Source organism: Entamoeba dispar, genomic scaffold (assembly GCF_000209125.1).
Source record: "Entamoeba dispar SAW760 scf_1105229461545 genomic scaffold, whole genome shotgun sequence".
NCBI lineage: Eukaryota > Evosea > Mastigamoebida > Endamoebidae > Entamoeba > Entamoeba dispar.
This window is the reverse complement of record NW_001854746.1, coordinates 4,311-16,971: the sequence shown is the minus strand read 5'-3', so window position 1 is coordinate 16,971 and position 12,661 is coordinate 4,311. Positions and strand designations below refer to the sequence as shown.

Below are 12,661 nucleotides of genomic sequence, written 5' to 3'. Positions count from 1 at the left end.
ATTATGATATTAATAAATCATATGAATCAATGAATCATGAATAAATAATAGAAATATTAAAATAATTTAATATAAAATGAATCAACATAAATAATATATAAAATATGATGAATATAATCATATGATATAAATATAATGAATATAAATGATATATTAAAATGAGGAATTTTACATTATGATTCATTATCAATTCTATTATCATCAAATAAATACAAATTATCAAATCAATGAATATAAGTTCAATAATATAAATCATGCATTATATAATGAATAAATGAGAATAATGATACAAAATAATGAATAAATGAGAATAAACAACAATAAAATAAATAATAAATAGAATAAAGAAATGAAAGAAAATAAAACAAGAAATAAAGAATATTAATCAAATATCATCTTAAAATGAAAACATATCAATAAATGAAATAGGTGAATTGTATAAATATTTAAATATATGATAATCAGATGAAATTAATAATATATTTAATTATAAAATCATCGAATAAAAGATAATGAATAAGATTGAAGAAATAAATAGTGAAGAAAGTATTAATATAAGATATAATACAAGAATTAGTACTGAATTAATTAATATCTTCATTATTCAACATCAGTAATAAAATTGAAGATAAAATAGATAGAATGGAAATGAGATAATAAAATAAATAATAAATACAAAATATATTAATGTTGGTAATTCTAAAGACAATCTATATGTCAATATAAATGAAATAATGAATAATAAATATGAATAATAAATATATTAATGAAATAATTAGAATAGTAATGTAATATTATACAACAATGAAATAACAAATAATATATTTGATAGATGATATTCAAATAAATGAATAATGAATATAAATAAAAATAATAAAACATAAAATCAAAGAAATAGAAATAGAATAAATAATAAAAAATGAATGAAAATAAAAATAAATAATAATGAAAAATAAATAAAATAATGATAAACAAATACATCAATAAATTGAAATCAAATAAATAGATATTTTAGAATATTGATTGAATTAAAATTTATAGATAAAACTACTACAATAAATGTATTGAATTCCATCAATATTAAAAAGAATTCTTTTATCTAATTAAATAAAATACAAGATTGAGTAATATTCAATATGTATAGAAAAGATAATATATTAAAAAATGAAAGATTAAAATACTATCCACTTTGTAAATACAATGTATCAATAGTAGAACACATTCTATTATCTTGTATTTGTCATAAGAAATCACAAAATGAGAAACATGACAATATTTGTATTATCATATTAAATAATAAGAAAATATATATGAAATAATTAATATAGAAATAAACATATGAAACAATGTTCAAATACAATGACATCAATATGATATTGAACAAATAAATAATATCAAAAAGTGAATGATAATATCATAAAATACCAGATATATATGTAATAAATAAAAGGAATAAAACTGATCTATTATTTGATATGAATATTGTGGCAGATCACAATATTAATGGAATATATTTGAATAAAAGAAATAAGTATAAAGAAATGAAGAATATGATTAAAATAAAGAAATTAAAAGATATCAAAATAAATGCAGTAGTAATTTCAATAAATTAATTAATAAATATAGAAAGTATTAAATTAATTAAACAATTAAAAATGAAATTAACATCATAAAAGAAATTAAAAACATTGTAATTAAGAATATGATAGATATCATTGAACATTACTTCTACCACAACCAAACATATGATGTTGAATTATATGACGAAGATTCATTGATAAGATTAACCTCCATTGAATAACAAATAATAAATACAAATTCTATTATTATTTATTTATTTGTTTTTTATTTAGTTCTCATTCTCTTTTATTCATTCATTATATCAATTTATTATCAAAATAAAAATCAATTAAGATTATTCATTAATAAAATGTTTGGAAATGTTTTATTAATTTTGTAATTTTATCATCTTCTTTAGATAAATCAATATTAACATGCACTTCTTTTTTGATATCATTTCCAACAACAGAACCACCAATATTCATCACTCCCTTTTCGTTAATTTGCATTGTAAATTCAATTATTTGTTCTCCAGCTTTTCCATTAGGAATTCCATCAATACGAATTGTAGTAATGTATTCCATTTTATATAAATTAACATATCTACCAAATCCTTTATAAATATTAAATTTTTATTGTTGTTTGATTGAGTTTTGTTGTATAATACCTTTTTGTAATTATATTTGTAGGAAGTGTTTCTCACTCTTTAATAATTATTTCAAATTTTCACCCTTCTAATTCTATTCCAATTGGTGTTTGAACAATATCATATATAACTTCATAACACATAGCAATTTCTTGAGCTAAATATGCAGCTCCTTTTACAACTCCATTAAGTGGATTAAAGTTATTATCAGAAAATGTTTGTTTATCAAATAGCTTAGCAACTTCTTCTCTAATTCTTTGTATTTTACATATTCCACTATTTAATATCACTAATTTAATATTTCCTCTTTTGTATCCTTTTCTTTGAGTAACTTGTTTTATTTTATTAATAAATTCTTCATATATTCCTCTTTTGTAACATTCTTCTTCAAATTCTTTTCTTGTAATAATCGTATTAACAATAATATTATTATCATAATCATCAGATAATAATAGTTCTAAATCTAATTCAGTATCAGTTTTATTACTTAATTTAATTTTAATTCTTTCTGATTCTTTCTTTAATTTAATTAATTTCTTGTTGAATGTTATTGTTTCTTTTTGAGTCATTCTTATTTTCTGTTCATAATATCATGGAATATCTTCTTCTATTCTTTCTTTAATAATATCATTCATACTTTATCAAAATTATTTCCTCCTAAATTTTGATTTCCTCCACATGACTCTATAATAATATTATCATTTGCTATTTTACAACATGACACATCTAATGTTCTTCCAAAATCAATTACTACAATTCTATCTCCATTTTTTAATAAACTTTGATGTTCCTCTTGTATTCAATAACAGCAGCTATTGGTTCATTAGCAAGTTCAACATTCTTAATTCCTGCTAATTTACATGCTAACTTTGTCTATCATTAAAATCAACTGGAACATTAACAATAACATTTGATATTGATTGATTACCAAGTTTTTCTTGTGCAATTTCATATAAATATTTTAATGTCATTCCACTAATGACTAACACACGATGCTATTTGTTCTTTTTCTTATTTCATCTTGAATTAAGATAGGCTCATTTCTAACAATATCGTAATAAGCAACTGAAGAGTGTGTAAGTCCTAAATCATTCCAATTGAAATTGAGAATTCTTCTTGTTGTGTCATTAAATGATGATCATAGGTTCATTTTCACTGTTATGACAAACAGAAAGAATATTTAGAAATAAACATCATTGATTTATATTTTATTTCAATCAGATTATCCAAAAATAGAATAATTTATTTTTAGAATAACAAAAACACAAAAAATGAAAATGTTATAAAAATATAAATTATTAATTGAATACAAATATTAACTATCAGAACTTATTGAATCATATGTTATGTCATTTCAATATTTTCTGACAATTCTATTAACTTTGTGTATCAATATTTGATTGAAATGAAAAGAGAATTAAAAGAGATAAAATTAATATAAAGAAATGTTTTTAAACTTATACAATAATAAATACTCAATTATTTATTATTGAATAGAAATAAATTTAATCATTTTATTGATTGAAATATTAATTATATTAATTCATAAATATGAAAAATTAATTAGAGAATAATTATAATTATCAAATATATAATATAATGAAAAATAAAATATATTCATTATCAAAAGAATTATTAAAAATGATTAATAATATTCAAACACTTCATTATAACTAATATATCATATTATTGAAATAATAATAAGAATGTTTATTCTATCATTTAATATATTTTTATTAACGTTATTATTTATTATCATTGAATATGATGATATAATAATATATTAATTGATTACTAAAATAAATAATGATTTAATCATATAATAGTTATTATAATTAATTGATATTCATCAATAAATTGAATATAAATGATTAATAAAATCGATAATGAAAATAAATAATAAATAGATATAAATATAAAGTGTATTAAACATAGAAATAATTATATTCATTATCATTACAAAATGAATTTAAAAATATTTTAATTTTATTCTGATATTATTAAATAATGATATTCTAAATATTGATAAAATATATATGAATAAAAATACAATCAATAATTATAATATGTTATTCAAATATTTAATAATATATTATTATTTTTGTATTGAATCATTTAATTTATTAAATTATTCAATTATTAATATTTATACAATTATTATGAATATTAATATGAATAATATCATATTATTAATACTTTCATTTTATTATTTGAATGATGTTTTATATTATATATCATTATTAAATAAATCATTTCAACAATGTTTATTAATAATATTAATTGATTATTATAGAATTAATAAATTTATAATGATTTCAGATAATAAAATAAGATATTAAATAATGAATATTCTAATCTAATAAGTTTAATTGAATATACTGTAAATAAATAAATAGAAATACAAATTATAAAATAAAAAACATAATAAAAAGAATATATCAAACAATATTTAAATCAAATAATTCAATAATAAATATAAAATAAACAAAACAAAAAAAATTAGAATAAAATGAAAATATTTCAGAAATAAATAATAAATATTAATTCATTCTTATTATATTTTATTTGATCAATTATTATAACACAAATGATGAAAGAAATATAAATAAATAATAATGACACAAAATGAAGAAATAAATAAATTATCATAAAATAAAAATAAAATATTTCAAAAATTAAAATAACAAAATAAATAAATGTTATTATAATAACATTTATTTTTAAATTTGTTATTAAAAACATAAAAATAAAAAAGAATAATTTAGAATGAAATTGAACTTATAAATAAATATGAGATTTATTATAATAACATTCGGCATTTTTACCATATTGGTAATTTGTAATATATAACATGAAAATTAAAAAACATTTTTATATTTTTTTTTGTGATTGTAATTTATCTAATTTCAATAATGTAAATAAAAGAAGAGATAATAAACAATGAATAATGTTTATAAATAATAATTATCAACCCATTTATTAATGTTATTTTACTGATTACAATACAATATATTTACAAATAAATTCAATTAAATTATTATTTGTATTTTTATTCATTGTTTATTTCTTATTATTGTTGTTTCTGTTTATAATTTTATTATCTTCATTAAATTAATTTCAAATCATTTTATTTATCATTCTCTTGTATTTCTTAGATTTCTTCTTTGTTTGTTTCATTGTTATTCATAAAAACATTCTTTTGGTATTCTTTCATTCTTCTTTAACATTTCTTCACATCCACATTTAAAGAAACAACTTCTTCCAAATGATGTAATTGTTGATGGTATGGTTATGTTAGTTAATGATGTACATTTATAAAAACAATAATCTCCGATTTTACAAACTGATGATGGTAAATTAATTGATGGTAATGATGAACATTCAATAAAACAATAATTTCCTATTTTATTAACAGAAGATGATAAATCAATTGAACTTAATCTTGTACAATATCCAAAACAATAATTTCCCATTTCACTAACTGATGGTGGTATAATAATTGATGGTAATGTTGTACATTCTTTAAAACATCTAAATTCTATTTCCCTGATTGTTGATGGTATACTAACTGATGTTAATGATGAACATTTACTAAAACAACTAGATCCTATTTCTTTAACTGTTGTTGGTATAGTGATTGATGTTAGTTCTTCATCTCCTTCAAAGCATCCGTATATAATTGATGTAACTTCTAGTGGTATTGTATTTCCATATTTCCATATATCTCCTTTTGTATATTCAATATTTTTATATACACTCCATTTTTCTTTCTTTTTTAAATATGTTGAATAATCTACTTTATACCATATTACTTTTTTAAATATTCTTCCATCTTTAAATATTTCATCATCTTTATTATAAATATGAAATGTTTCAATGTTAGGAAACAACTTTCTTGAATATTTATTTAAAGAAATTGGATTAAAATGAAATCGTTCCATATTTCCTCTATATCTTTTAACACCAATTTCTAAATTAATAAAATCTTTAATATCATTAAAATACATTGATATTATCATTGTTGCATAATGTCCTAATGTAATTCTTAATTGATTATTTGGTGTTGTTGTATTTTCCATTTTTATTTTATTTGAATTTCTAATATTTTTAAGATTTTCATTCTATTTTCATTATTTTATTTTTTATTTTTTCTAAATCTATATGTTCTAAATTATTAACAAGAGATTGATTTATACATCATAAGATTGATATTGATTATGATTAATGAATGTATGTTATGAAAGTAGAAAATGAATATTTAGAGTGTAATTGAAATTTGAATGAAAATTAACAATATAAAGTAAATAAAATAATAGAAATAAATAATGAACAATCAGAATGAATAATGAAGAGATGAGTGAATGAAATAAAAAGAAAATAAAAGAGAATAAAGAAATAAAAAGAAAAAGGATATAAAAGAAATGATAAAAGAAAAGAATAATATCAATAAATGGATAAATAATAAATCAATTAATACAAGAATATATTTAAATTGTTTAAATGGAGAGGCACAATCATTTTTAATTAAAATAGTAGAATGGATCTAATATAATTTCTATCTTTTATCTTTACCATTAGGTCTACCATTGTGTTCAACAATAATACTATTTTTCCATTCTTTCAATCTTTTTATTACAAATGAACATTCCAAATAACAAAAATGAATTTATATAAACTACTATTTGTGTTGGTTTTATTCATTAATTTCATTGACAATTCATAATTGATAGTTGTGTAACTTTATGTTCAACATCATATATTTAATATTCACTTTTCTCACTTCTATTTCTCAATTGTTTTTATTTATTTCTCTTTCTCTCTTACTTCTTATATTTCTGGTTCTATTAATATTTTCATAATCCTCTTTTATTACATCTTCTATAATTTATGTTCTTCTTCTTCTTAATTCTTATTATTATCTTGCAATATCATTCTCTCTATCCATTGTAATATTTATTACTTCAATCTTTATTTTTTGTTATTATGAATTATTTTGGATAATCATTTCAATCAAAATAATCAACATACTTTAAATGTAGTTCTTTCATTAATTTAAAATATCTACTTCTGAATTGGTTGTTACATTTGATAATTCTCTTATTCTTGTTGTTTAAAACAACATAATAAATATTATTTTCATTTGTTATATCTTGTTCTTTTATTCCTTATTTTCTTTTTATTCTCTCAATCACTTCATTTCTTGTTTTCATTTCTTTTAATAGTAAATTTTGTTTATTTCATTGTTTATGTATTCTCATTGAATGATTCTTTCTTTATCTGATGGATTTATTATAAATGGAAGAATTATTTGAAATAAGTTAATTCTTTATAGTTGTTATAATACAAAACAATCAATTATTCATTTTGATTGTATTCATCATATTCATTCTTTATGTTCACATTTTCATTATTATCTCAGTTATTATTTCATTAAACATCTTGTTGATGATTTAGAATTTTGATATGATTGTTTAGAATATTTCATTTCTTCATTATTTCATTTATTAAATGATGTAAGATTTAATACAACAAATGATAATAGAGAGAAAATGAAATGATAATAAATAATAAAATCAATAAAAAATGATATAATTCATATCATTAATAATTTAATTGAATAAATTAGAAATATAAAGAGAATAATTGATAATAAAATTAATATTTGTGATATTAGATATTTAAATAGATTAATTAATGGATTATCTGATTTTATGAAAGTTAATAATGATGATAATGAAACAATTACAATATAGATTCAATAATATTAATATCATTGAAATAATTAAATTAAAATAAAACAAGTGTATTTAAAATATTATAATCAAAATTAATAATAATAAGAAATGAATAAATAGATACTATAAATATCATTAATACAACCAATAAAAAATAAAGAAGAAAGAAGATAATAATCAAGTATTCAATACTTAAATCAAATTGTTATTATGAAGAGAATATAAAATAAGAATGAGTTATTAAAATAAAATAAAAGTATAAAAATTAATAAATCAAACAGAAAAGAGAGAAAAAGATAAGATAATAGATGAAGAAATGGAGTGATAAAGAAAATAATAACAAAAATAAAGAAATTTAACAATAAAAGAGAAAATAAATAAAATAAAATAATAATATAAATAAAAATAAATTATTATTTTAATTTTATTAAATACTATATTAATACTATTATATTTAACTATTTCATTATTAATTTCATTATAATTTATTATTAATATTTAAATTATTTCATTATGATATTTAATTTTATTATTATTTCTTTTTATTCTATATCTTTCATTCACATCACATTACTATATCTTTAATTATATAACAATATTGTACTTTCCCATTTCTAATTATTATTTCATTTTTTGATTAATATGAATGGTATAATTATTATAAATGATATAAAATATACATGAAAATATAAGAAACATCATTAAATCATAATAAATGATAATAAGATGTAATGAATGATAATGAATTGATTTTATGAAATTCAATATGATAAATAAAGAAGATGTTAAATTTTAATGATTTAAATTGAATGTTTCTATCATTCATTTTCATTTAATTAAATTAAATGAACAGAATGAAACATTCAAAATTATTTGTTATTGTGAATACATGAAATTAGAAAAGTGAATATTGTAAATTGATTTTGAAGAAGAATGAAATGAAAGAAAGTAATAATCAACAATAAGAAAATAAATAAACAAATAGAACATAAAGAGATTACAATATATGATTGTTATTGATACAACTGAATTACAATAATTAGAATAGAAAGAAAATATATGAATCAAAATGCTGAATATATCAAATAATAAAAATGAAAACAAATAATTGTTAATATTTTAGATATTAATCAATATTGATTTACACAACACATTAAAACAATAAATAAAATAATATTGAATGAAAATCTAATACAAGATATTTTGAAATATGAATGTATAAAAATGAATAAATTATATTGTTATATTCATAACAATGATAATGAATAAATAAAATAAGAACATAACAAGAATGATGAAAAATAATAATGAAACAACAGGAATAACAGAAAATATATAATTTGAAATATAATTTGTTGAATCAAAATAATTAGAATTGTTAATACATCTTCATAAAATAAAATGTATTTAATGATATGAATAATGAAATGATATAATCAAGTTATATAATCATTAAAATTTATATTATCTTTTATTTTTATTTCTTTATTCATTTTTATATCTTTTATTTTTAATTTTATTCTTAATTTTAAAAATATATTATGTTTTGTTTATTTGATTTATTATCATTTTATTATTTATTATTTATTTTATATGTTTATGTTATTTCATTTTATTGTATTTATTTTATTTATTTTTATTTTCATTTGATATTATTTTGTTATTTTATATGTTAAATTGTTTATAATTATATTATTATATTATTTATTAACATATTTTATTTATATTTATATTTTATATTATTATTGTTGTATAATTATTTGTTTATAATTTATTAAAATGATTTAAATTAATATAAATTAATGAAATCATGATTTAAATAATTTTATATTTCATTATTTCATTTATTTATCATTCTTCATTATTTGATATATTATTTTATTCATTGTTAATTTATGTTTTGAATATTATATTTATCATTTATCATTTATTTTATCATATTTTATTAATTATTGAAATATTATATAAATACTTTATTATTTAATTTAATTTATCAATTAATACATTCTTTTATTTATGTTTTATTCATTATATTATTATTATTATTTATTTCTTATTTAAATAATCATTTTAAATATAAAATATTAATAAAAATAAAGAAAAGAATAAATTAAGAATGAATAAAAATAAAAGATAATAGAATAAATGAATTCATAATTATTTATCATTAATTATATCATTAATTATATTATCTTTTATTATAAATATATTGATTATTCATTTATTATTATATTTATTATCTTTTATCATATTTTATTATTATATCATTAAATAAAAATAAAATATAAAATGAAATAATGAATAAAATATAAAATAAAATGAAATATTTAATAATTATAATTTATTAAAAATAAAAATAAATAACATTTTATTTTATTTGTTATTATTTATTGTTTTTCATAATAAACATCAATTGATAAAAATAGAAAAATGATAAAAGAATAAAAAAGAAGAAATTAAAATATAAAAATAAAAGAACTAATAAAACAACTAATAAATAATAAATCAATAATGAAATTAGGATATAATGAAATAATGATAACATCAAAATATTTTAATGATATTAATGATTTTATTAATTTAGAAATAGGGGTTAAAAGATTTCAAGGAAATATTGAACGATTTCATTTTAATCCAATTCCTTTAAATAAATATTCAAGAAAATTATTTCCTAATATTGAAACATTTCATATTTATAATAAAAAAGATGAAATATTTAAAGATGGAAGAATATTTAAACAAGTAATATGGTATCCAGTAAATTATTCAAAATATTTAAAAAAGAAAGAAAAATGGAGTATATATAAAAATATTGAATATACATATCAAGATAGAAATACATATGGAACTACAATACCATTAGAAGTTAAATCGCTTGGGTATAAATGTTTTAAATATTGTTCATCATTAACATCAATTAATATACCAACAACAATTAATGAAATAGGAGATTGTTGTTTTTATAAATGTAAATCATTAAAATCTATTAATATACCATCACCAATTAGTGAAATAGGAAATAGATGTTTTGAAGGATGTCCAACATTAACATCAATTAATATACCATCATCAATTACATCAATAGGAGATGGTTGTTTTTCAGGATGTTCATCATTAACATCTATGAATATAGATAATCTACAATTTATTAGTGAAAAAAGAATACTTATGAATGAACCAGTGTTAGTTAGTATTAAAATACCAGAAAATCTACAAATAATCAATGGAAAGAATATAGAAAAGAAAGATACTAATGAATTTATTATTCCATCATCAATTACTAAATTAGGAAAATGTTGTTTTTATGGATGTTCATCATTAAAATCAATTAATTTACCATCATCAATTAATGAATTAGGTGATCATTGTTTTTGTGGATGTTCATCATTAACATATATTAATATACCATCTTCAATTAATGAATTAGGATATTGTTGTTTTTATGAATGTACATCATTAACATCAATTAATATACCTTCGTCAGTTATTGAATTAGGTGATCATTGTTTTTATGGATGTTCACCATTAATATCAATTAATATACCATCTTCAATCAGTAAATTAGGATATTGTTGTTTTTGTTATTGTTATTCATTAAAATCAATTAACATACCAGCATCTGTGAGTGAAATAGGAAATTGGTGTTTTGGTGAATGTTCATCATTGACATCGGTGAGTGTAGACAATCTACAATTTGTAAGTAAAGAAAGAATATTTATGAATGAACCAGAGTTAATTAGTATTAAAATACCAGATAATCTAGAAATAATCAATGGAAAGAATATAGAAAAGAAAGATACTAATGAATTTATTATTCCATCATCAATTACTAAATTAGGAAAATGTTGTTTTTATGGATGTTCATCATTAACATCAATTAATATACCAACATCAATTAATGAATTAGGTGATCATTGTTTTTATGGATGTTCATCATTAACATATATTAATATACCAACATCAATTAATGAATTAGGATATGATTGTTTTTATAAATGTGGAGTGAAGAAGAATTAATGAAAAATAAAAGAATACCAAGAAATTGTTTTAACAAATGATGATGAATGAAATAAAAATATAATAAAAGAAATACAATATAATTTAAAGTAGAAATAAATTATAATTGATTATCATTTGTATTATTATTATTATTCTTTTCTTATTTATTCTTTTTGATATTATTCTTTTTTATTGTGTTAAAATATTTATTATTATTTATTCTATATGTTTATTATTTCTTATATCTTCTATTTTATCTTATTTATTTATTATCTTTTATATCTTTATTATTATTTTATTATTGTTTATTATTCTTATATTCTATATTTTATCTTATGATTTTGTATTATTAAATATAAATTAAATGAATTTGATATTATAGATAAATAAATATCAATTTTATTAATCTATTTGTATTTATATAATATAAATATCAATAAAATTAAATTATAAGTTAAATTAAATGAAATATGAATATGAATAATATTAATATGAAATGAAATAATTAAATAATAAGAATATATTTAAAATATAAATATCAAATACATAAAATAAATAATAAAATATAAATCAAAATAAATAAATAAAATAAAGAATAATAATCAAATATTAAAACATGAATATGTATTTAATCAAATATATAAACATATATTAATTACATATTTTAATAAATTTAATGAAAATTGATTTTAATATATATCATAAATGTATATTAATAATA

The 12,661-nt window shown here is 17.0% G+C and overlaps 3 protein-coding genes across 3 annotated transcripts, besides 46 other annotated features; 1 reads left to right on the top strand and 2 right to left on the bottom strand.

The window, feature by feature from the left end:
- Nucleotides 1-1,847: a repeat region.
- A 29-nt stretch (nucleotides 1,848-1,876) lies between these two features.
- Nucleotides 1,877-1,932: a sequence feature (AT_rich).
- A 242-nt stretch (nucleotides 1,933-2,174) lies between these two features.
- Nucleotides 2,175-2,197: a sequence feature (AT_rich).
- An 89-nt stretch (nucleotides 2,198-2,286) lies between these two features.
- On the bottom strand, nucleotides 2,287-2,775 carry EDI_329110 (heat shock protein 70kD, putative; the record flags this gene model as incomplete). Its single annotated transcript, XM_001738606.1, has 1 exon — nucleotides 2,287-2,775. The coding sequence occupies one exon, from the start codon at nucleotides 2,773-2,775 to the stop codon at nucleotides 2,287-2,289; it is 489 nt and encodes a 162-aa protein (XP_001738658.1).
- Nucleotides 2,776-3,434: 659 nt separating this feature from the next.
- Nucleotides 3,435-3,525: a sequence feature (AT_rich).
- Nucleotides 3,526-3,632: 107 nt separating this feature from the next.
- Nucleotides 3,633-3,862: a sequence feature (AT_rich).
- Nucleotides 3,684-3,962: a sequence feature (AT_rich).
- A 20-nt stretch (nucleotides 3,963-3,982) lies between these two features.
- Nucleotides 3,983-4,085: a microsatellite.
- Nucleotides 4,067-4,147: a microsatellite.
- A 25-nt stretch (nucleotides 4,148-4,172) lies between these two features.
- Nucleotides 4,173-4,296: a sequence feature (AT_rich).
- Nucleotides 4,297-4,449: a microsatellite.
- Nucleotides 4,450-4,476: 27 nt separating this feature from the next.
- Nucleotides 4,477-4,644: a microsatellite.
- Nucleotides 4,588-4,674: a microsatellite.
- Nucleotides 4,675-4,721: a microsatellite.
- Nucleotides 4,722-4,730: 9 nt separating this feature from the next.
- Nucleotides 4,731-4,773: a sequence feature (AT_rich).
- Nucleotides 4,774-4,786: 13 nt separating this feature from the next.
- Nucleotides 4,787-4,903: a microsatellite.
- Nucleotides 4,904-4,905: 2 nt separating this feature from the next.
- Nucleotides 4,906-5,015: a sequence feature (AT_rich).
- A 45-nt stretch (nucleotides 5,016-5,060) lies between these two features.
- Nucleotides 5,061-5,091: a sequence feature (AT_rich).
- Nucleotides 5,092-5,239: 148 nt separating this feature from the next.
- Nucleotides 5,240-5,305: a microsatellite.
- Nucleotides 5,306-5,385: 80 nt separating this feature from the next.
- EDI_329100 (uncharacterized protein) lies at nucleotides 5,386-6,285 on the bottom strand (the record flags this gene model as incomplete). Its single annotated transcript, XM_001738605.1, has 1 exon — nucleotides 5,386-6,285. The coding sequence occupies one exon, from the start codon at nucleotides 6,283-6,285 to the stop codon at nucleotides 5,386-5,388; it is 900 nt and encodes a 299-aa protein (XP_001738657.1).
- Nucleotides 6,260-6,367: a microsatellite.
- Nucleotides 6,368-6,489: 122 nt separating this feature from the next.
- Nucleotides 6,490-6,533: a sequence feature (AT_rich).
- Nucleotides 6,534-6,575: 42 nt separating this feature from the next.
- Nucleotides 6,576-6,644: a microsatellite.
- Nucleotides 6,645-6,999: 355 nt separating this feature from the next.
- Nucleotides 7,000-7,182: a microsatellite.
- Nucleotides 7,183-7,763: 581 nt separating this feature from the next.
- Nucleotides 7,764-7,902: a sequence feature (AT_rich).
- A 23-nt stretch (nucleotides 7,903-7,925) lies between these two features.
- Nucleotides 7,926-8,049: a microsatellite.
- Nucleotides 8,050-8,154: 105 nt separating this feature from the next.
- Nucleotides 8,155-8,246: a microsatellite.
- Nucleotides 8,247-8,271: 25 nt separating this feature from the next.
- Nucleotides 8,272-8,351: a microsatellite.
- Nucleotides 8,352-8,478: a microsatellite.
- Nucleotides 8,353-8,531: a microsatellite.
- A 60-nt stretch (nucleotides 8,532-8,591) lies between these two features.
- Nucleotides 8,592-8,620: a sequence feature (AT_rich).
- A 396-nt stretch (nucleotides 8,621-9,016) lies between these two features.
- Nucleotides 9,017-9,072: a sequence feature (AT_rich).
- A 112-nt stretch (nucleotides 9,073-9,184) lies between these two features.
- Nucleotides 9,185-9,281: a microsatellite.
- Nucleotides 9,282-9,332: 51 nt separating this feature from the next.
- Nucleotides 9,333-9,409: a sequence feature (AT_rich).
- Nucleotide 9,410: 1 nt separating this feature from the next.
- Nucleotides 9,411-9,472: a microsatellite.
- Nucleotides 9,473-9,490: 18 nt separating this feature from the next.
- Nucleotides 9,491-9,610: a microsatellite.
- Nucleotides 9,611-9,785: a microsatellite.
- A 33-nt stretch (nucleotides 9,786-9,818) lies between these two features.
- Nucleotides 9,819-10,001: a microsatellite.
- A 12-nt stretch (nucleotides 10,002-10,013) lies between these two features.
- Nucleotides 10,014-10,073: a microsatellite.
- A 38-nt stretch (nucleotides 10,074-10,111) lies between these two features.
- Nucleotides 10,112-10,201: a microsatellite.
- Nucleotides 10,202-10,215: 14 nt separating this feature from the next.
- Nucleotides 10,216-10,267: a microsatellite.
- Nucleotides 10,268-10,348: a sequence feature (AT_rich).
- A 12-nt stretch (nucleotides 10,349-10,360) lies between these two features.
- Nucleotides 10,361-10,493: a microsatellite.
- On the top strand, nucleotides 10,453-11,958 carry EDI_329080 (uncharacterized protein; the record flags this gene model as incomplete). Its single annotated transcript, XM_001738604.1, has 1 exon — nucleotides 10,453-11,958. One exon carries the CDS (start codon nucleotides 10,453-10,455, stop codon nucleotides 11,956-11,958), a length of 1,506 nt encoding a protein of 501 aa, XP_001738656.1.
- A 50-nt stretch (nucleotides 11,959-12,008) lies between these two features.
- Nucleotides 12,009-12,066: a sequence feature (AT_rich).
- A 2-nt stretch (nucleotides 12,067-12,068) lies between these two features.
- Nucleotides 12,069-12,257: a microsatellite.
- A 5-nt stretch (nucleotides 12,258-12,262) lies between these two features.
- Nucleotides 12,263-12,347: a sequence feature (AT_rich).
- A 12-nt stretch (nucleotides 12,348-12,359) lies between these two features.
- Nucleotides 12,360-12,529: a microsatellite.
- Nucleotides 12,530-12,661: a repeat region.